We start from the raw sequence: 23,795 nt of genomic DNA, 5'->3' as shown, positions 1-23,795 counted from the left end.
GCAATTGTATTAATTGCAGTGGATTCTGAAGCAGTGAAAAGCCTCTTTGTGCCTTTTATGCAACACTTTACATTTGTGATATAACTAAAATAAAAAGCTGGTTTTCTACAAGTCAGAATTAGCTGAGTCACGGTGATTGTGTAAATGGTTTTGTGACATACAACAAGCGGTATGTCAAAGAGTGTATTATTTAGATGTTACTGATGACATCATGTGTTAAAGGGTTAAAACTTGTTATCTACATTCTATCACCAGCCCAGTTTCAGGTGTTCATCCTCTCCATTCTTCTCCACCATTTCCTTCAAGTGAAAGCTTACAACCATCTTACATTAGATGAACATTTTTACTGAATATTCTCGTCAGCTTATTTCAGTAGTTAAAATATTCTCTGTTTTTGCACATTCTTGACCTATTTCACGTGAGACCCAAGAGACATAATTTGAAATTTACTATCATTTTGGTGCAGGTCTTAGTGTACGGTCTGAAACATGTCCAACTTTGAGATGTCTACATCAACCAGTTTTCAGTTGCTTTTGCAGCCAATGGCGCACCTTTTCTTGTCTTGGACGACCAGTCGATAAGGACGTAGAACTCGACCGACATTTCAATGGCTTCTGCGTGAATCTACCCGCCAGTTTGAACTGGCTGGATCACATCACTACATCAACACAACTGCTGTTCCAGACGAAAAATCCTCTGTTTGGGGGATTTAAACCCCAGATGAGGACAGATTCATCAGTTGGCAAACACAGACAGCCTACATTTTAATTATAAACCAGAAGGGAGAGGGCATCAGAAAGTAGGTTTCCAATTTCTTTTTTTTTTAATTTTTTTTTTGATAATCAAAGAAAGGAATTGTTTTACCCAGCTGATACTTCATCTCTTGGTCTAGATGTGATATGAGAATATATATGGAGACTGCTTGCTAAAAAATCTATGCAATCGAAACATACAGTCCAAGTGTAGACAACTGTAATTCAAGACACAAAGACTATAATGGTCCTGCGACAGACTGGCGACCTGTCTCAACAGTAGCAAGGATGGACTTCTGCAATCCTGTTACCCCAGAAGGGATATAAGAAATTGGATGGATGGAAGACTATTTATTTTAGGTGCTACTTTTTTATAAACCAATATTGAAATATTTTGTTTTATTTTAAGGGTTATGTACCTTCAAAGCCAAAACTGTTGGTCACAGTTTGAAGCTACCATTGGAACAATAAATGCTCTTAACTACAAATTGGAAGAACAAATTGTTCTGTGTTCATTAAATAGAAACGCCATGGCAGAGATGCTGTCTGGGCAGCTGTTTCCTGGGTTTGTCCTGTTCCCAGCAAATCAGCGTATTTCCCTAAACATCTTTCTTTACAGGTTAAATGTGCTTTTTGACCCCTTCCTATCAAGCGGATAAGCCCTTAAAGCTTTGCACGCCTTAATTTTGTTTGGATAGATAATCACCTTTCCAGTATGTTATGTAACTGTGACCAGCCAACAAGCATCTGTCAGTCCATCATCCCTGCAACCACACTAGGATCACGCGCTAATACACACACCGACGCACACATGCCAGACCTCCTGTCTCGCCCTCTGTGCTACCCCACATGGCTTGATTGAAATAATCAATGTTAAAAGCCTTTTTTTGCTTTTGCACAGACTGCAAATTTGCCCCAGCACTCCCCAACCCCCAGCAGACAGAGCGGGCATGCACACACATGCACGCAGCTCTCACACATGGCTCACCAGAGGGTTTTGAGGTCACACCACAAGGACAAGAGGTTCTGCGGTAAACAACAACAAGCCTCTTTCTCTCCAGCTGCACGGGGCAAACTCAGAAGTGCACTGATTGGGTCTTGGCGTAATTGCCCTCAAACAGACCTGAGTTGGAGGCTTACCTTCCAGTGCGTTTCTGCACTTCAAATCGAAATAACCTAATCATGCTGGATTGAGGCCCTTGTCGGAGGGCACTGTAGAGGAGTTCTGCAATGAGATGCATTTCTTCTCATTAGACAGAGTTCTCAACGCTGCCAGGTCTCACATCCGGCATGAGATTTGTACGGTAATCCTGCACATGCACAAGACCAAAGTGTTCAACGACTGGTAGGCAGAGTCAGATATCAGCGTGATGGATGACGGCTTCTGGGTAGTCCATTTACTGTAAGCCTTCTCCATGTGAACAGAAAAGACAAGAGTCTCTCAGTTGGGCATTCTTTCGACAGAGTTTGCACTCCTTTTAGAATTTTTATAGGCTAAGTGTTGTTGATTTTTTCCTATAATTACCTGCTTGTATTCATATGCACCACATTATAACTGATAGGTGGTAAAATTGAGCCTTTTTTGCCCAACCTATGATCTCTTCAACTCTACCATGTAATTTCTACGGCCTATTGATCTAACCTTTCAGTTAGACTGCTTTATTTAGGCTTTTATTTTCAAGTTTTGGGAGTTTTTTTTTTGCATTTAGTAGGAAATTTATTCAGCTCTTCTTGTTTTTCACAAATGGAAAGCTCAATTAATAATTGAATCAGTTCTATGCTTTCTGTCTCAATGACTGAAGCCACGGCTCCAGTAACAATCAATCAGACCATTTAATGCACTTAAGTTGAACCACTGAGAGTTTTTTTCGACTTTTTATTTGATCATTAAAGTCCAGACATTTTGAGAACTTGTTTCTAAAACGCTGCAATTTGATTAGTTAATTGGACTTCAGATGCAAACTTGTAAGTAAAGGATAAAGGATTCAAATTCAAATTTCTTCAATGAAGTGCACCATCATGTCATTATATAATAATTTTCTCTCTTTTTTTTAACTTTCAAAACTGAAGCTTCAATTCAACTGAAGCCGAAATCAAGTCTAACTTAATGAAAAGGCCACTTCAAGTCCAATTGCACTCTTTGTTTTAGCCACTCCGATTAAAATGGTGTTTTTAACATGTTCTTGTGGCGTTTTCTTAATGATGGAGGACATATATAAAGGAAATTGGGCTTAAAATTGCATTTCTGGGCATTTCTCTATCCAAATCATTGTGAATCAGAAGCAGACGACAAACTTTGTGACATAGAAAATATTGTGGGTGGACCACTAGCTCCCTGCTGTGCTCCATTCCTATGCATCCACATGCAAACAACACGATACATGTACGTCTTCGTTTACCTCATCCGAAGTGGCATCTGGCTCAAAACTGTATGACTGAATAGCTCCAATATCGCTCAGCATTTTTGTTTCAAGTGTGAGTGGCTGTAAGCTAGTGGGACAGTGTGTAAACAGAGAGCTCTCAGCAACAGTGAAGAGTGGCAGGGTTGCTACCCACAACTCAGAGGCAAATTTCTAAAGAACTTCTTCTGCTCTGTAGAAATTATGTTCTAGAAAACTATACATTTTTAAAATATTGACCAAAAACGACATAAACATAATGAAAAGACGACTGGAAACGCTTTTAAAATAGATCAAAATATGATCGGAATGAGTTTTCATGTTAAAATTAACCCCAAATCAACAAACTTTAATCATAGATTGATGTTCCTAAACTTTAAATGGACTCTCAAGAGATTTAAAGCTGAGTTTTAATATATATTTTAAGAAATTTCATCAATTTTAAATTATTACGTTAAGATAAGAAGGATACAGGAAACAGGAAAGGGTTTTAAACTGTTCTCTCTAAATGTTTAATAATGCAAAGCACAAATAACAAGCTGGTCCTACCTGAAACCACAGATAAGGCCTGTCATCCTTCCTCGTTGTAGGGCTGACTTTAATTTACTTAAAAGTTTTCTAATTAGATCTTCTCCAGGGCTCTTTGGCAGGTGTCCTTCCAAAGAACTCCTTGAAGTTAGATGGAGTTAGCTCCATCAACCACACCATCAGACTTGATGATGTGGTTTAATGTCTGGACCTCCAGAAAGCATTTCACTGCAGAGCAAAGTAAGGTTTCCAGGAATGCCTTTGACACAAGGATGCATATTAGTCTGTCTGTGTGGACTGTGAGGTCAGTCCACTTGAACCATACTATAATGTCGAGGATGGGCCTATACCAGTGCATTAGGCTGGTCCTAAAAGGCCAAAACACGCTGTGCTATCAGCCATTATTTAACAGACTAATGTTTACTCTATTACTGTATTATTTATATATATATATATATATATATTAACTTTACTCAGCAAAAACATGAAATCTGTTAAGCATGTTTGCCTAATTTATTGTTAAATTTAATTTATTTTTCTTTAGAAAACAACACAATGTCTTATAAATTTATATTTCACTGAAAAAGACTGTTTGTTTTTGGTAAATACATTCCAAATATATGTATTTTTTTAAGCAGACATATCTAAAAAGAAAAACTCAATATGAATGTTGGCAGAAATTTTTACTTAGCGGTACTGTATTGCGCACCGTATTATAAGGTGCACTGTCAATGATCTTTGGCCTATATATTCCGACATGACTACACGTTAGCCGCATTAGCCTATTCCCATTGACATCTAACCTTTTTTGCTATTCATTGAAAAAAAAAACTAATACCACTAAAACAAAACATACCTGTGACCAAGCTAACCCCCACTTTTGTTAGTTACTTGCAAAATAAAAAAAAAAAAAAACAGTTTGACACCGCTACACGTTAGCTGTGTTAGTGTATTTATAATAACTCCTAACCTCGTTTGCAATACCTCACAAAATAGACAGATACCACTAAAACAAATGTTACTATGACTAGGCTAACCTTGTTCGTAACACATTAAAAAAACACAATCCGACACTGCTATATGTTAGCTGCGTTAGCATGTTAACAATAACAACAACCTTGTTTGCAGCTCATTAAAAAAAATCACACTTATACCTTTTTATTAGTAACAATTACACATTAGTTGTGTTAGCCTATTCACAACAACAAATAACCTTTCTTGAAACTCAAAAAATAAAAACAGACTAATACGGCCAAAATAAGTTAACTCCCTTTTTTTTTTTAGTAACCTAAAAAAACACACTCCGACAATGCTACACATTAGCAACATTAGCATATTTACAATAGCACAATTTCTTGTTGGCAACACCTAAAAAAACAGACCAATACTGCTGAAACAAACATACCTGTGCAAAGTTTACTCCCAATTTTTTAGTATAAAAAAACAGTCCACCAACGCTACACGTTAGCATCGCTAGCGTGTTTACAATATCATTGAACCTATACAACACACAAAAAAACAGACTAATACTGCTTAAACAAGTTAACTCCCAATTTTTTTTAGTAACTTAAAAAAAAACACACTCCGACAATGCTACACATTAGCAACGTTAGCATGTTTACAATAACACAATTTCTTGTTGGCAACGCCTAAAAAAACAGACTAATACTGCTGAAACAAACATACATGTGCAAATTTACTCCCAATCTTTTAGTATAAAAAACACAGTCCACCAATGCTAAACGTTAGCATTGCTAGCGTGTTTACAGTATCACTGAACACATAAAAAACAGACTAATACTGCTGGAACAAACTTTACTGTGAACACGCTAACACCACACTATGAAAAAACACATTCTGAACGTTACCTGCGTTAGCATATCCACGATACAGCACCCAACCTTATTAGCAACTAGTAAAAAACAGGCTGCTATTTTGACAGTGTCGTGTACCTTTCAAAATCACTTAAACATCTGTAAGAACAACCAGGATTAATCTATATATAAGGTGCTCCACATTATTAAGCACATTGTTTGAAATAAGTTGAAGTTTTTAAGTATGGCTTATAGTGGGGAAAATAGTTTATTTAAAAATAATATTTATTAAGATTTTTTTCCATCAAAAACAAGTCTTCTATTAGTTCAATTTGACTTCTGAATTCATTGTTTTACATAAAGTAAGATGAAATGATTAAAATTTTGACACAAAAAAAGAGCATTTTTGAAATCCATATGTTTACAAATGCATTTATACATGTTGAAACGAACAGAACGGCTAAAAGTTGTGAGTTTTGTTTGAAAGTGGGGTGTGTGGGAGGCAGAAGTGTGTGTTCTGCTGCTTCACATTCAGCTGTTGCTGCAGATTTGATTTCCCAGCTAATTCATCATGCAGATGTGCTGACTGTCTATTTACCCAAACACAAAGAACTGCTTCAGTAAGGGAATCAAATTAATTGTTGGGGTTTCATTGTAGGGCGAAAAAAATGCTGAATCAGAAAGTTTACAGGGGTGAAAAAAAAAAAAAAAAAAAAGCTGGCGCACCGAGGAGAGGAGGACTCATCTTTTTTGTTGCATGTTTGACCCAGTTTGCTTTCTTCTGACTTTTTAGTTTGTTTTTGATCAACAAATTTTACATTTTTCAACGTCTTTTTTTAACCTCTGCAATCTGCAGGGTCATCATCAATTAGCTTTACTGTGAGACGTTTATTTCCAGTGATTTCATTCAGTTTTGACTCGGTCTTTCTGCATGTCACTCCTCATGCGAGTGCCTGCAGTTTGTGATGTCAGCGGCGGAGGTGTCTTGTTCTGTCATGTTCACTCTTTCCCTTTTCTCTGTGTGTCCGTTGCCTTACCCATGTCTTTTGCTGTGATGTTGTAGAGCTTGGAACTTATGGGAAACTAAAATATTATCACTCAATGACTGAGGAAGGTAAGCGCCAACATTTTCACTACTTGACTGTTTGATGCGACCTCTTCCATCCCTCTTGGTTCTTTATTTTTTTTTCTTTTGGTATATCCATTTTTGTTTTAAAAACGCATACTTTTTTTTGTTGCTTGTGGCATAAACTTTTAGCGTTTCAGTTTTCCTCTGAAGCTACGTACACACCCGGCATGTGACGCGTGCTCAAGAACGTGCTCATTATGGAACGCAAATATAACCAATGGTGCTCACACTGGTCAAGCAGGGAGGGGCTTTTCTTCTTTTTCTACTGTTTGCTAGCACATGTTCGCTACCTACAGTTAAAGGAGGCTTGGAGCAAAATGTTAAAGCAATGAAAATGTTGAAAATCCCACTTCATGCTTTGTCTTTTACAGCTCTATTCAGGTATATAAAAGACTTGGTGTCATATAATTCCAAACAAGCATAAACCTAATTCATTTCTGATCCATGATACATTTTTCAATGGTTAGCGCTTCTGGGAATTAGGGAAGACATCATCCATACCTCACTACCAAAATTTAGCCCCTGATTGGTCAAAAATTTATTTTCAGTTTAATTTTCAATGCACGCACAATGACCATTGTACTCGAAAAGTTGCGCAGCTCTCCATGAACGGGAGAGTTTTGAACCCGGAAGTCCCAAAACAGTCGTAAAAACTATTGCAGCTTTGTATGTAACCGATAGTTTCTGAAAAGAATTGTTAAAACTAGCTATATGTGAACGCAAGATATTTAAACGAGGAACTCCGAAAACAGTTGTAAAATCTTGTGTTGCTATGTGTGAAGATAGCAGTTTTAAACACAGAAGTTTAAAAACGGTCATAAAATCTTGCGTATTTGTTTGAAGCTGATGGTTTGTCCAACAACAGTTGTAAAAACTTGCGTAGTTATGCTTAAACATGAGATTTTTTTAACACAAAAGTCTGAAAACAGTTGTTAAAACTTGCATAGCTGTGTGTGAACGCCATAGTTTTGAACATGGAAGTCCGAAAAGAGCTGTCAAATCTTGCGTAAACTCAAGACTTTTGAATATAGAAGACAGAAACACGCATTTCTGCACATTTACTTAGACTTTTTATTAAAAGTGATTGCTTGAGCGCGTGTTGCCGAGGGCAGTGTGAACGTAGCTTCAGATTTCATAAGTGCAAATCATCAAAATCGTGCGATTTTTGACTTTTTCTTTTAAATATTTTTTGGTGTTTTTTTTTATATATTTTTATTTAGTGTGCCGATGTGTGTAGTGGTTCATTTTTTCTGCCTTTGTATACCGCCTGTCCTTATATTTATTATGCAAGTGTAACATTTCTATGAAGCATTTATTTTGCTCCTTGAACACACATTCAGAGCGTGTAAGAAAAGAACAGATTTTTCGTTCTCCACCATCCGCTCTTTTATTTATTCTTGTTCCCCATCTGCGCTGCTGAAATATACATCATCCACACCTCAGTGCTCACTTACACCAGCAGCGGGTGCGCACACCTGAGACGTACGTTGCTGAATTTGGCAAACCGGAGTGACTCATCCACCCAGCGCTTACGTAACCGGCAGAGCTGACAGGGAAACAGAGCGGGCTGCGTGAGGCGGCGCCATCCCCTCAAGAAACCACACTGGCTTCATTATGGCATAAATGATGGGGTTTTGATCAGTTGTGCAGCTCAAATTGTGTTTTTTGTCCCCATTACTTAGCAGACGAGCATCATTCAGGCCATAAATGTTGTGAATGTTTTAAGCATGAACCTTTTTATTTTTTGTTGCTGCTGTTGTGATGTGATTTGTTCTTTATTCACTTCAAATTATTGCTTTATTTTCAAGCTAAAATGTGTAAATAGCATACACATACAAGAAGATTTAAAAAATGCTTAAAGAAAATAAACTATATTTTTATCTCCCCTTGGGAGAATCATCACTTGGGATATTTTTTTTTTTAAGTTCTCAGGATTAAGAATTTACTTATCATCAATAAAGTCATCCAAAAACACTGTCTAAACCAAACAAAAATCAACAAACTTTTGGGTTTTTATCATAGAAAAAATGTCGATGAAACCCATATGAAGTTATTAGGAGATACAGATCAACTCATACTGCAGACAGGCTCCAAAAAAAAAAAAAAAAAACGCATTTGACTTGAGCTGAACACAAAATTACTCCAAACAGAAAACTAAGAGACGTCCAAAAGTCTAAATAACACTCTTGATTAGTCTGATTTACTCAAGATCAGAGACGTATGATCAGAAATAAACAATATTTAACCTTTTTTTTATTTAGTTGAAAGGATTTGATCTAAAAACTGTAGTGAAATACCAAAAACAAAAACATCCACCAAGCTGTCAAGCACGGAAGTGGAGGTTTAATTATGTGGGATGTTATTTTACAGCCATAATAGCTGGGTTTGTTACAGTCATTGAGTCAAATAGGATTTTTTTAAAGCCTAACAATTTATAAACGTTAACAACATTTTTGAAAAAATGTAAAAATAAGACAAACAATGTTGTTTTTAAAGTTTGCTTTGGTCCAGAACTTTAATTTTTCACAAAGGAATGAATAGAAACTGATTTATTTATTTTTTAAAACCCACTTGAATAAAGTTAGACAGATAACTAAATGCTATTTTAACTTTTCAACTTATTGATTTTGGCTTTTTTTTATGTGATGTTTCCCTAACGCAAAATCCTGAAAAAAAGTGACATTCTCATCTTTTTTTTTTTCAACTTTAAGCTCCAAAAATAAAACGGAGAACATCTGTCCTCTTCTTTTATAATCAATTTGTCCCAGTCTTTTCAGAATCACTGAACACCCCCCATAGTGGCTTTCGTCAGCATAAAATATTTGCCTCAGATCCTTCACAGCCATGAGGTTCGTCCAATAAGTTTTCCACGTGTGCCCGAGTGGCGCCGATCCGCTGGAATGTGTGGCGCTTTCCTGTGAAAATGTGCAGCATATTGTTTGTGTGTTTGCATGCATATTACTGGGACAGACAGAAAAAAATGGAGGATGAGGGGTGTGGGAGGGTTTAAGGAGATGAAAAATAAAAAAAGAAAATGAAAAGATGGATGGTTGAGGGGAGAAAGAAAGCAGTTGGAGATGGGAGGGGGGCCAAAGCGTGACTTGGGAATGTTAATGATTCCGCGGAAGGTCACAGTCAGTGTCGACATGGCTGGGTGGAGCAGATATCGACGGGCCACTGCGTCAAACTGACTCCAGTATGTCTTTCTGAAATTAGAGGGAAAAAATGAATGAAAAAAAGACCAAAAATGCATCAATTCCGGTTAAATATTAGAAACATGCATGATTTTAAAAAATGACATTAAAAAGTTCAGTTAATATGCAGATGAGATTCTGAATTTTGGCACAAATGACAACTAATACCTGATCTACATCATGTTTTCCTATTTCTGTACTTTATTTTTCATTTGTGCCAATAAAAACGGTCAATTATTTGACTCTGACTCTTCCCTAGGACCGACTGAATTAAAAAAACACACTCCTTAAAGACCTACTCTGAAGAAAATGGTGTTTTTAACATCTTCTTGTAGCATTTTTTTGATAATGAGGATGTATATAAAGAAAATTAAGCTTAAAATTGTATTTCAGAGTATTTTATTTTTTATTCAAATCACTGTGAATTGGGAGCAGATGAAAAAAATGACGTTTGAAAACGAAAATTCACTCCCACAAACTCCCTGCTCTTCTCAGAGGCTAATTTCTAATGTACTGAAACTATGTCCTTGAAAGCAACACAGGTTCTTAAATTTTAGCTGAAAGTACCATAATCATAACTGAAAAACCATCAGGAATGGTTTGAAAATGGCTAAAAGATGATCGAAGTGGGACTTTAAAGCATCCCTGCATCACACCTTCTACAAGTCAGCAGCTCGGTTTACAAATTCAGATCCAGGCCAGTGGAATATTTGTCTTAAGCTGATGATCTTTTAACCTCTGGCAGTAAATTCCTAATCTGAGGGGGTGAATGTGAGCTCCAGATGGGTTTTTTTTTTTAAACCGTCTGATTAGGACATTACAGGCTGTTCGGGGTATAATATGTTCTATGGTGACCCATCACAGGTCGACAAAGGTATTGCTTGGGTCGACTGTTATTGGCCCTTTAATGACCCTTTGTTTTGTTTTTTCCCTTTTCCTCCAGGTAAATTTCGAGAGAAGGCCTCCATTTTGCACAAGATTGCGAAGAAGAAATGCCAAGTGGAGGACAGCGAGAAGGCCAACGGCGTTTCAAGCCGTGCAGGTAAAATAAACCAAGCAGACACAACTACCCTTACAGGTTGATACGATCTCTCTGTAGGCAAAAAATGAGTAAACTTGTGTGGGAAATACATTTTTTTGTACCAGTATCCTGCGGTTCAACCCTCATACTGGTGCCTAAGGTGACTAAGGCTTTACCGAGTTGTAACCCCCCATGTTGGTTGTTTTGGGACTCAAAGTTTAGCTGCTGTTTAGCTGTTTTCACACTTGCACAGCAGCAGTGACAGACCCAAAGGCGTCCTGCTGCTTTTGTTTGCAACCGTTCTGCAAAGAAACGCTGACTTGCATTTTTACACTAGAAAAAGTGAAACTATGGATCAATAAAAAAAAATTTATAATTATAAATTAAATAAAATACTGAGTTGATGGTTTACTCAACTGAAAAATGTAATTTGATTAAAATGAATATTAAGTGTAACAAATTACAGTTTTTGTTAATTGATCCAATGTTTCACTTTTTACAGCGTCCAAAATCTCATCATTTATCTAATCACTTCTCCTCTACAAGCAGATATATAATAAATACGCATAATAATTTTTATTTTGTGACACAAATGTGTTTAATTTTTAGTAATGGAACTCATAAGATGCACATACTTAATTATTTAACAACCAACAAATAATAAAAAAAAATTCTTAAGCAAAATAGAGCATAAAAATCGTTCCCAATTAACTATTTTTTTTGTCAAAACCTCACATAGAAATAAATACCAGGAATTGTTTTGAAGAAGTATTTACTGTTACCAATCTGAATAAGACGATCTGCTTTTTTCCCCACTTCAAAGCGCCAAGAATAAAGAGTAAACGGCTTTCATGGCCGCCGTCAGTGCTGTCAGAGTCGGACAATCAAAGCAAGACGTAGATGTTGATCAGAAAGGCAAAATGATGCTAATGGCAGCTTGTTAGCATGTTATCCTCTTAATCAAAGCTGGTGTGTTTGTGTGGCTTCACGTGGAAACCCCTAAGTGACATGGAGACGGAGAAAATGTATTTTTTTAACCAGTCGCTTTAATAGATTTATTTTTGTGCTTTTATAAGCATTTCTTTGGTTAAATGAATGGCTGCACTGGAAATACTTGTTTCCAATTAGTGTCATCTACTTCACTGGATAAAATATCCTCAAAACAAGGTAAAATATATCAAATATATGATGATTTTCAATTTTTATGTCTTTGTAAAATGTTTTAAAACAAGTTATATAATCATCATTAGCTACTATTGTAATTGGAAATATTCTTTTATATCTTTCAAGTAGGTACATTTATACACTTTGTTACCAAAATGTATCAAATTTTAAGTAACAGTCCAACAATTCTTATTTCTAGACCATAATTATTTTAAAGTGAGACACAATTTTAGATAAATTCTTCTTAAAAAATATTTGTTAATGTATGCTTACCGTCAAACTTCTGTTCTGATGTTGTTAAATGCACAAATAAAAGTTCTGCTTAAAAATAATATTAGAATAGAATAGAAAAAACTTTATTGATCAAACAAACTGGAAATTATATTGTTTAAAATGGCTGACAGATGATAAATAACCCTAAAAATGTACTTAAAATCAACAATAATTAGTATCCAGGTGTTGTAGAGTCTAAATCTGACGAGAAGAAAGTGCAGCGAGGTGTTAAGGTCTCTGATTTTTGCAGTAGAAGAATTAAAAAATAAATGTAGTTAATTCCAATTTGTTTTGATATTACTAACATTTAGTGTTTGCCCACAGATAAGAATCTACCAAACAGCTCCAGCGTGGAAGTGGAGGTGACCCCGCCCATGAATGGGACGGCCGGGCAGGAGGGGGAAGCGGTAAGGCGTCATCCCACGCAAAAAAAAGTCAAATTTTCATTTTTTTACATCTAGATCAACGTCTGAGCTCAATCTGGAGGCATTTCTGAATATTTTATGGCCCTCATCAACGTCTGCGAGTGCGGCCGTGGCTCTGGCCACTGCTGCTAATCACGTCCCGGCATGCGCCCAGACAAGTTCCTCCATCTTCAGCCGGGCCTGCCAAAGACCCGCCTAATCCCAGCCGAGTCCTGTAATCACACTCCTCATTCACCTGCTGCTGCCCACCGCTGGGAGCTTGAATCGAGCACTCGCACACAGAACTCTGCGCGGCGCCGTTGACGTGCGGCCAAGCTCAGATCGGCTTAGAGCGGCACCTGCAGCAGTTGTGGCGGTATTAACGCTGACGCCAGACGGCGCTGGCACAGACCTGGTGTGATTCAGCGTCGTGTGCAGGAGGGGGGTGCTGGTGGTGGCACAGGATGTGCTGGGTGTGGCGGTGCTGGAACGTCACGTTTCAAATTAATCCTGAAAGTCACAACTCAAACAAAAATCTCTATTTGGGTTTTTTTTTTTTTTTTATCTTAAAGTAGGAATGTTGCATTTCTGACATTTCACAACAGAGGTCACAACCTCTAGGCCATGGAACAATGGGGATCCCTGTATCATTGGGTAAGCATTAAGGTGGAGCTTTAATCAACACTTTACCGGCAAAACACCTGAAGTAGGACAACCATATTCATAAGACTTTTCTCCATTAACATCCTCCTCTCAAAAACGACAAAAAATTGTGATAATAGGCCATAAATATATTTGTTTATTGACTTTTTTAACTTGGTATATTGTTCCCGTTTGACACCTGCCTCCAGTGGTCTTATGAGGAATTGCAACATTTTCTTTCCCTACTATTCGGTTCAAACCTCGATTTTTGGATCATAGGTTTCTTTTTGGTTCGATACATGATTTATGTATTACAAAACAACAACAAATATTCACAAACATCATTTTTAAAATTTGCTTATAAGCAAGTAAAAAATGCAATTTAGTTGGCTAATGCTAAACTTAATACATCCTTAAAAAACACTCGTGGTATTTCTTTAATGATGAAGGACACATTGAAAGATATGTTTAGAGGTTGAAGTATTTCTTCATTTAGATCGATGTGAATCAGCCCCTATGAGCTGAAAAATAATGTATGTTGACAAAAAAAAGTGCATTATCGACACACAAGTGTGTGTGCATATTAACATTCAGAATATAGTGTTTAAATGTGTGAAAAAAGTTATCAATAAATACATATTCTGAAAATTTGAAAACATATTTATGTAAATTAATAAAATAAAAAGAAATATTTAAAATAAATGTATGCAATAAATAATTGAAATAAATAAATTTTAATATTTTTAAAATATTATAAATGTATTTTTAAGTTTGAAAACATGATATTTAAGAGAAATTTATCAAATTAAATATATTTTCAAAAATAAAATATATATATATATATATAAATAAATAAAGACATTTTAAAAATATTAAATAAAAGCAAATTTATAAGTAAAAAAAAAGCAAAATAAATAAATAAAGCATTTTTTTGCGATTGTATAAACTCAAATATAGTTCTCCATCGTGTCCTTAAAGCTTGTGACCTCCCTCTAAAAGTGCTGTGAGTTTGACTTGAGTGAAAAAGAAACCAGAAAACCTGATAACGTTTCTCCGTAGGAGCAGCTTTCTCCGGCTGCGGCTCACTGACTTTCAAAGGCCCGGATGCTTATTGACATGCCTAATTCCTACATGCTGCTATTTTTAGAAAGTGTCCTACTGCGCACCTGTCTGTGTCAGCCAGGAAGTTGCTGGAAACAGCTCCCGCCTTCGTATGCCACCAGAGGCTCCATCATGGTAATTGTTCAACCCCCCTCTGGCGCCCTGGCAACCATGAGCGGGCAACAAGGTGGCTATTTAAATCCAAAGCACGCTTCTTGTACAGTTTCCAAAGTAAAAAATAATAAATGAAGACTCAACTTTATTTCTAAAACAGGAGACATCAAAAGTTAAAGTTCACATAAGACTAATTCAGTGTCTTACAAGTTCCAAAAGTTCAAAAATGTACCAATACCATCTTGAAATAATATCATGAGTGCAGAAAAACTTCCAATAACATCACTTAAGGTAATAAAAGTAAAGTTTACTGTCTATGAAAAAAATGTTAACCTCTTATAAATGTGTAAAAATACATTAAAAAAAAGAATAGAATGTGCAATCACCATTTTATCTATTCTAAAAGCATTCCCAGTGCTCTTTTAATTAGGATTATGCTGTTTTTATTCAAATTTTGTTGTTTTATCGGACTTAGTTCATTCAAAATTTGCTTTAACTGCCGTCATTTGAATAAACAAATACTCAGAAATACAATTATGAACCTAATTTTCTTTAAACGCTCTTCCATCATCAGAAAAAAGCCACAAGAACATGTTAAAACACCAAAAATTCACAATTTTAATTGGTTTGAGTCCTTAAAGTTCCATTTTTGTGTATATAATAGTTGTGCACAAAACACAACAAAATGAAAACTGTATTATAAGCGCTGAATTTGGTTACAACAAAAGTTGGATTTTGTTTCTCTCTTTAGTAATATGCAGACAATCCAGACAAAATTGAACAGATTATCAAGGTGCAGAATTACTGTGAGTAAACTTTTGAACTTACAGTTAGCTCTAAAAAGAAAGTGACGTAAAGGTCTTAAATAATGCAATTTGATCAGATTTTCTTTAAAGGTAATTTCATTTATTGTTACATTTATTTTTGATATATTTTTAAAAATATGAATAAACAAAGAAATAAAATATAGAATATTTAAAACAAATTCCTTTTAAAAATATTTCAATTAACAAAAATATGAATAAATACATAAACCAAAAAATATTTAGAACAAATCTGTAAAATAAAAAAAATATTTGAAAAATGGAAAACATTTATAAATAAAATGAAAAAATATTTAAAAAATTTGAAACTAAGTTGTAAAATATCAAATATTCTAAAAAAAATCAAAACAAATAAATACATTTGAAAAATCTAAAAAAGAAAATTTTAAAACAAATTTTTAAAATAGAAAAATATTTTTAAAATATTGAAAGAAATCATAAATAAATACAATTAAATAAATATGGCATTTCTTTGCATCTGTAAAAAATAAAACATCTAGACATAGAATTGAGCTGATTATCAATGCAGAATTATTGTAAACCTTTTTTCTGTTTAGTAAATGTGGCTTTTTAAAATGCATAGTTTCTATTGGTTCCAGAATTTCAAAAATATTTTATTTTATTCAAAGATCAGACAATTGATTTTATTTCAATTTGTTGCAAACCCAGATCATGAAATGTTGCAGTTTCTCAAATGACCACTAGAGGCTAGTTTCAAAATGTGGCGTTTTTCCAACTTTCCTCAATGTTTAAACAGAGCAGCTTTACACTCAAAATAAAGGAGTTGAGAAAAGCATTTCTGCATCATGAAGAGGGTCCGTTTTTCCTTATTAACTAATCCTACCGATCAGATGGAAACTGTGTGCAGCTTCTGCATATAAACCCACGCACGGACGCCTTTTAACTCTTGTAGCATCGTGGCCTCACGCTGAGTACAAGGGCTAACACTTCCCCACAGAAGGAAAACAAATTGCCAAATGCCACGTTGGCCCCCTCGCAGCTCTGTGGTGTCTGATAAAAGTCAGTGCCTTTAAGCACAGAGTTGGCAGTGCGACCAACTGAGGCACCACAGGGCAGGAAAGGCCCCCAGGGGGCTGGCATTTTGGAACCACGTCGGTGTGGGGAGCATCAGCCATATGGGACACATGAGACATGATTTAGTTGAAAAATGTTCACAAAAATAAAAGCCGCAAGACGAATTCCAGTATTGTGTGAATTTGAGTTAATGTAAGAGCACATTAGAGCAAGATCCTGCCCTGGGTACTTACAAATGTTAATGACAAAAAGCTTTTTTTACATCTTCAAAATAGCATTGAATTCAATCCAGGACTAAAGCCTTGGTTTTTTTTTTTTTTTTTTTTTTTTTTTTTGGTTTTTCACCAAACCCTTTTAACAGACAACAATGCAGCCATCTGGATATGGAGAGGAGGAGAAACCCAAATGCTAAGCATAAGTGATGCACGCGCTGCCTTTTGTTTGGCAGCTCTGATTACCAAGGTTACCAGGCAATAGTGAGCAGCAGTAGCTGTCACAGCAGGATAAGCTCCATATGATTCATGATTCGTGCAGAAGCCATCTTTAAAGATTTCTGCTTGGCTCCTGGGTTTTCTTTACAGGTCAGATTGAATCGAGTTTCTTCTGACAGTACCGGTGTGCTGTGCAACATCTGTTCTCAGCAGCTTTTTTACTGTACGTCCTCCCTGCCGTGTCTGTTATTTATTTAGTTTTTCTTTGCTCCTTGCTAATATCCTCCACTCAAGGGCACAAAACTAATTCTGGGTCACCCATGTGTCTAGTCAGACATGCGTGCATGTACCTGCTGGCTCCCACGACTCCTTATCATCCTGAATAATTGGATTCAGAGGGACCAGGGCACATTTCTGCTCACAGAGGGATTTGCTGCTGTAACCTTTAAGCTACGTTCACATCGCCCTCGGCAACGCGCTCTTAAGTGGCCACTTGCGGTAGAAAGTCTATGTCAATGCCTGTATATGCACAGTTTGGTCCTCTCACATTCACGCTATGCAAGTTTGTACGACCCTTTTTTTTGGGCTTTATTTACAAAACGTGTCCATTGAATGTGGACACGAATTTGACGTTCAAATCCCGTTCGGTAGCACAAAGCTACGTTCACATCATCCTTTGCAACACGCCATCTTCAATTTTAACATCTGTATATGTGCATTTCGGTATTCTCTCGTATAAGCGTCCCAATGCAAATTTATTTGAATTTAACGCACAATTTTTAAGACAGTTTTCAGGCTCTACGTACGCAAACTTTGACCAATCAGGGACTTGGATTCGGTACTGACGTATGGATGGTGTCCGAAGTATCAAACATTTGAAAATTGTTCTTGGAGGAGAAAATAAAATTCTGGTTTGTGTTCAACCGGAATTAAATGACCCCAAGTCTTTGGTATATCGGAATAGAGCTGTGAAAGAAAAAGCCTGAATTTCTCATCAAGCCAAACAGTAGGTGGTGGACTTTCGCTAATGAACATTAGAAAAAGAAGAAGAAGCCCCTCCCTGCTTGTCCAGTGTGAACACCATGGGTTAGCGTCTTCTTGAACTCATGTCACATAATCGGCCACATTTTTATCAGGGATTGACTCAAAGTCTAATAAGCTTTTTTGTTTTCCCTATTTAACAGTAACAGTTGAAAGTCTCTGGCTCTTTAACCACTCCAATAGCAGGTTGAGTCAGACCACAGGGGCCAGCCTGTGCAGCCCGCATCAGCAGTCTACAGTGATGAGCCCCACTGGAGAGGCCGAGCCCTTGAAGCTCTGAGCAATCAGCCACAACAGTCATCCTGCGTGTCTGTCTTAAGGTCACCACAGAGCAAAGGCCAGCTCGCTTTCAGGCCCTGCCATCCAACTTCTGCAGGCCTCTGTGGCGTATTATCCTCTTTGAAGTGCTACAGCTGCAGTCCTGCCTGCTGGTTGGTCGGAATGGAAAGGTCATAGTCAGACCGTTGGTAAAGCTGAGTAGCTGGAAGGAATTTTCAATGATCATTGGCTTGTTTTGACTAAATTTGATGTTACATTCTTCTAAATGATGATGAAACAACTTTAACAAAAGGTGAGACATTAAAAAAAATGGTTACGGTTTCATGGAAGACCTCAAACACAATTTGCATGACAGGGTATCCAGTTTCAATCTCAAGTCCTGCTGAACTTCATTAATTGACCAGCAAATTTGACGTGTTTCATAAGAGAGGCACAAATTTGAATGTTCCTGTTTAGTCTTTTTAAACCTCTCTACCTTTTTTCCTCAGGCTGAAGATGAGGAAGAGGAGGACCAGCCTCTGAGCCTGTCATGGCCCGAATCCAACCGCAAGCGCTTTACTTACCTCTTCATCATGCCTATAGTCATCCCCTTGTGGATAACGTTGCCTGATGTCAGAAAGACGGTGTGTTGCACTGGATTTTGAAAACAAAATCTCATCAGCTTGATATGATTGTATAACAATCCCCTGATTATCCTTTTCAACTTCCAGTCATCCAAGAAGTTCTTCCCAGTCACGTTTTTGGGTTCCATCTGCTGGATCGCAGTGTTCTCCTACCTTATGGTGTGGTGGGCTCACCAGGTACACAAACATCTCACTTTACTTTTAAGACAAGAAGTCTGATTTAGATTTTTGATTCTGCAATATTCACAAAAAAACTTACTATTTCCCATTCTCGACATTTGATGGAATTTCATAACTCACTGACTCAGACATAATAACAGCTGTCTCACTCAAAACAAAAAGATTGTCTTCTTACCTCAATCGTCTCATGAGAAACAAAGCAAATATGTTTTTTTTTCTTTTTTTCCTATTGCAGGTTGGAGAGACTATTGGGATTACGGAAGAGATTATGGGCCTGACTATTTTAGCAGCTGGTACCTCCATCCCTGACTTAATCACCAGTGTCATTGTGGCACGCAAGGGTCTGGGCGACATGGCTGTTTCCAGCTCTGTGGGCTCCAACATCTTTGACATCACTGTTGGGTATGTCACCAGCAATTTTACATCCCGACACTTCTAAAACTGTCTTCTAAAACACAAAGGTTTTATCGTATGGATAATTAAAATGATCCATATTAGGATGAAGCTGCGCAAGAAAAACGTTTCTCTTGAATAACGGGGAATTTCACATTTTTTTTGTTCTTAGGCTATATTTCTGCAAAACTACAACAAAAATATAACAAATATAATAAAATAAAAATATCAAATCATAGCCAAAATAATCATGTGCACCTATTAATCTGTAGGATTCATATTTTTTTTTATTCATAGTTACTCAAAAAAATTAAAAGAAATGTAGATCTGTTAAGTGCATTCAAAACAAGCACAGTTTGGTCAATTTTTATTTATTTTTTGGTAACTACAGTACTATAAGATGTTGTTATTTGCTGTTTTGAGTCAAAATGTAAAGACAATAAAGTTAAATATGCATTTATTTGGTGTTTCACAACACTTGATTTAGTTTTAGGTAGGTTTTATTGTTGTTTTTCCTTCACAAAAGTGTAAAAGTAAATGAACTGAGTTTTTCCTGAATTTTATTTATTTTTTTTACTTTAGACCATCATTCGTAGCTTTGAGTACTCAAATCCAGTGCTCCTAAAGACCTGCTCTGATTAAAATCATGTATTTGGAATAGAAATGGTGAGGTAAAAACCGGAAATTTCTTCAAATTGCAACACCCTTTAGGACCTGGTGTCTGTGTGTTTGCAGATTGCCGTTCCCCTGGCTCCTCTGGTCCTTCTTCAGCGGCCTGAAGCCGGTAGAAGTCAGCTCCAACGGGCTGTTTTGTGCCATCGTGCTCCTCTTCCTCATGCTCCTCTTCGTCATCATCTCCATCGCCGCCTGCAAGTGGCGCATGAGCAAGCTCCTGGGCTTCATCATGTTCATGTTGTACTTCGTCTTCCTGGTGGTCAGCGTCATGCTGGAGGACAGGGTGATCACCTGCCCGGTGTCGGTCTGAGCGCCCGTCGCCGAGCTTCACCGCCACCGCCCCAACAGCCATCCGTTTCGTCGCTCCCAACTGACCCCTTTGCACCAGGAATAATAAAAAACAAAAATAATTATACAAACCATATGAGAATAGCATAGAAATATTTTAAAAAGTGACATTTTTCCTGCATTTTTAATAATTACTGTAGGTAGTGCCAGGGTGTGGTTAAACCAACAAGGGCGAGAGACCTTGTCTTGGCCGGTTCACAAAGTGAATTTTGTTTAATATTATTATTATTCCACTGGCAGGTAAAATGGGGGGACGTATGCCAAAAATAGAAGTATTATGCATGCCATTAGGTTCTCTAGAATCAAGTGATGAGGACTCCTAAAGCAAATGCAGTGACTGAGCTGAGAAGGTGAAGGCACACACTGAGTGAACATGAGAATATATGGAGAATGGGTGTTTTGAGCGGAATTTTTACTTTTAGTGTCTTTTTTTTTTTTTTAAACTTCAGTAACAAGTCCCTATCTTTCCTGTCAGCCACCACTGAACGTTTCCTTAAGTGAATTTCTATTTTTGGCTTCACCATGACTAGCAATAGCATACTGTAGCATTAGCAGTATTAGCTAACGTGAAGCCATCTCGACAATCTGCTGTTTTGTTTTTTTTCCACTGAGCACACACGTTCTGATTTTATAGAACTGGTCACGCGTCACATGCACTAATTTAAAACAAAAAAAAAGGTTAAAAAAAAAGCCAAATTACAGTTTTTGATTCTGAAATATGCTAGCCTTCAACGTGTTATGCTAGTCGGAGGAAGAAAAAAAAAATGCATGAGTACTACTAGGCTCATTAGTGCTCCATAATAAAGTCAATGTCAAAAAAACACATCTGAAGAGAACTTTACAGTGTTTAGGCGTCATGGTTGACTTAGATTAGTCAATGTTTAGTGCTTCGTTCACCGTAGAACTTGGCTCAAATCACCAGCTAGCTAGTCACGCTGCTGGAGGTAGAAGGTTCAGGTGTTAACTGCATGAAAAACTAAATAAATAAAAGGACATTTGAAGGCGAATACTAGCCTATCAATTACATTTAAGAAGTTGTATACCAAAATGTAAACTTTTTCAACGATGTTTCATGACTACTTAATGCAAAACAGTGCTTGATCTCTACGTAGAAGCTGTCAACATGTATGGTCAACGATATCTATCAAATTTGTGCAATTTCTTTTCTAATCAAAGGTGCTTTGGTGTGCATGTGTGCAATCTGCATTTGGGGAAAACTGTTCCTTCAACCTATCCATAAGTAGAGACAGATTGATAAATATATATATATATAAATAATATATATATATGTAAACTTCAACAACAAATCTGTGTTTTATACTGCATACAAATCATAATCACAAGCTACATAGAATGTGGAAAATCACAGACTTTACAGCAATATACCATGTGTCGTCTGTTCCCACCCCAGCTGTCCTCTTATTGTCCAAGTCCCACATTTTAAAGTGGGCGCCAGTTCTTCAAAAAAAAAAATAAAATAAAATAACCCTTTTCCCTTCTTAGAGCTGGCCAGGAATACCTGCTTTTACCTCAACACAGCCTCTGTACAGCAGCTTCATAGGAGTTATCTGTAAAATAATAATAGTGAAATTGATTCTCTGAATGTGTAAGGTCAAATGCATGCGAGGATTCTGGGCTGGTTACCCACAGACTGTACAGCAGAGCTTAGACCAACCGCGTACTGTACGTTGACTTTTTATGCATCCATTCAGAGAAAAAAACGCCAAGTACTCGCTGGTTTTATTGTTGTAAATACAAACCCCACTGATTCTTTATTATTGTTTTCTTTTTTTTCAGCAGTTTAAATGCTTCACTTGTACTCGTTATGCCTTTTTTTGCTCTATTTAATGGGAAAAAAAGACTTTAGTATTGTACGCAGATGGCCCTTTAGTATCATCAACGTTTTTAGACACATTAATTTTAAAAAATGCCTTTTAGTTTGTTTTCTTTTATTGGACAGTGAGAGCTTCAAATACCATATTGCCTCCTCGGATTCACCGATTCACAACAAAATACAGTAACTAGCATAAACGCAGCCCATCAATGTAACAATAATGAGGAGTCAATTTATGGTCTCTGTGATGACTCATGTACTATAAAGGCCCACACATTCTGGCTACAGTTTCTTTAAAAGAATTCAGGAGGAAAAGTTCCAAAATTGGCTTTTAAACATTGATTAATTTGTTTACGAAGCTTAAGAAAAATCTAATTTGGTGGGTAATATGGTGTCCTCATATTTGCCCATTAATACTATACATCAAAGCAAATACGCCTGTTTTTAAACAATTTGAATGTAATAGTGGATTAAACAAATCCCCAAAAATGTACCTTTTTTTTTGTTTCTCAGGCTGCTCTGGTCCAAACATTCTTTTTTTTTTTACCCATATTCGTCTATTTGAATGAGACCAGGAATGCAGAAAAAGGCAAAGAAAAATATCAAGTGGCTTCAGCACACGAGCGTGGCACAAAAATGTCGTTTTACCAGGGTAAGAGACTGTGAAAGTGAACCACTGATGAGCATTCTTGCACTGTAAATGTTCTTTTTTTTCTTGGTGTTAATGTAAGATTCATTTAAGATGTACATACGCTGTATACAGATACAAATTAACCATATAATCTATATGTTTAAAAGAAATATGTCTCTTTATGTAAAAACACAAAGTATATAATACAAATAAATAAAGATAATTCAACTATGCAAGTGAGTATTTAATTATTATGAATATGTAGCATTTTATCTGAAATGTATCGAATTCTAGCATAAAGTTTGCAGGAAAATAGGTTTTACTTTCGCTCACTATGTGTGGATCCCATATTTTTATAGGAAAAACACAATAAATGATCATATGGTTGTGTATTTCAGTACACAACTTCACTATTAGTGTTGCAATTTACTAACAAATAACTAAGATTTATGTCCTTTAGGAGCAGAAACAGTTTCCTGCATGATTTTCTCACTCTCACTTTTTAATTTACTTTGAACCATTTTTTAAACGTATATTTTATTATATTTGGTTGATTCACTGCAGTAGATTACAACTCTGGGGTTTAATTCAACTAAAAATAAATTACATTTGTTCAGTTTTGTTATTATTTATCTTGCAATAAAGGTGTAAATATATATATATACATTTACATCTCTGTAAAAAAAGTGTAAGTTAAAACAAAAGTTAGTCATTATTTGGGTTCCTTTATAATTTTTGTGGGCTAAGAAATTGTTTTTTTGCCCAGTTTAAAAAAATATATATATATAATTCATTATAGCTTTTAGTTTTAATCACTTTTTTTATTCATAGAGGAAAAATTGAATCTTAAGAAAGTAAAAAGGTCCCATTTGAAGAAAACATCTGCTTTAAGTCTTGCAAGAAAAATTATCAAGAAAGTTATTCAATAGCAAAATAATTTTAGTTTTAAGAAAACGTCTCAGTGAC

General features: G+C 36.3%; 1 protein-coding gene and 2 long non-coding RNA genes across 11 annotated transcripts in view; 1 reads left to right on the top strand and 2 right to left on the bottom strand.

Moving 5' to 3' along the window:
* Positions 1–23,062, top strand: part of LOC112156218 (sodium/potassium/calcium exchanger 2) — a 69,112-nt gene extending 46,050 nt beyond the window's left edge. For 5 of the 9 annotated variants that reach the window (XM_036216716.1, XM_024288430.2, XM_024288429.2 and 2 more), the window contains 7 exons: positions 6,557–6,607; positions 10,760–10,858; positions 12,599–12,681; positions 18,634–18,768; positions 18,856–18,945; positions 19,184–19,350; positions 20,077–23,062. In XM_036216716.1, coding sequence (XP_036072609.1) covers positions 6,557–6,607; positions 10,760–10,858; positions 12,599–12,681; positions 18,634–18,768; positions 18,856–18,945; positions 19,184–19,350; positions 20,077–20,326 — 875 coding nt within the window. In that variant the 3' untranslated portion in view covers positions 20,327–23,062. The remainder of the gene's footprint in view (positions 1–6,556; positions 6,608–10,759; positions 10,859–12,598; positions 12,682–18,633; positions 18,769–18,855; positions 18,946–19,183; positions 19,351–20,076) is intronic. The other 4 variants (XM_024288434.2, XM_024288433.2, XM_024288432.2 and 1 more) reach the window with 1 other exon arrangement.
* LOC112156223 lies at positions 9,611–14,863 on the bottom strand. Its single transcript, XR_002920936.2, has 2 exons — positions 14,487–14,863; positions 9,611–9,828 (listed from the first exon to the last, which is right to left on the bottom strand). It is a non-coding gene; the product is annotated as an uncharacterized LOC112156223 (long non-coding RNA).
* The window catches only part of LOC112156222, a 16,794-nt gene continuing 13,259 nt past the window's right edge, over positions 20,261–23,795 (bottom strand). Inside the window, exon 2 of the long non-coding RNA XR_002920935.2 lies at positions 20,261–20,393. This is a non-coding gene — a long non-coding RNA (uncharacterized LOC112156222). The remainder of the gene's footprint in view (positions 20,394–23,795) is intronic.

Source organism: Oryzias melastigma, linkage group LG18, assembly GCF_002922805.2.
Source record: "Oryzias melastigma strain HK-1 linkage group LG18, ASM292280v2, whole genome shotgun sequence".
NCBI lineage: Eukaryota > Metazoa > Chordata > Actinopteri > Beloniformes > Adrianichthyidae > Oryzias > Oryzias melastigma.
The sequence above is the reverse complement of the archived record's forward strand: the minus strand, read 5'-3'. Positions and strand labels throughout refer to the sequence as shown.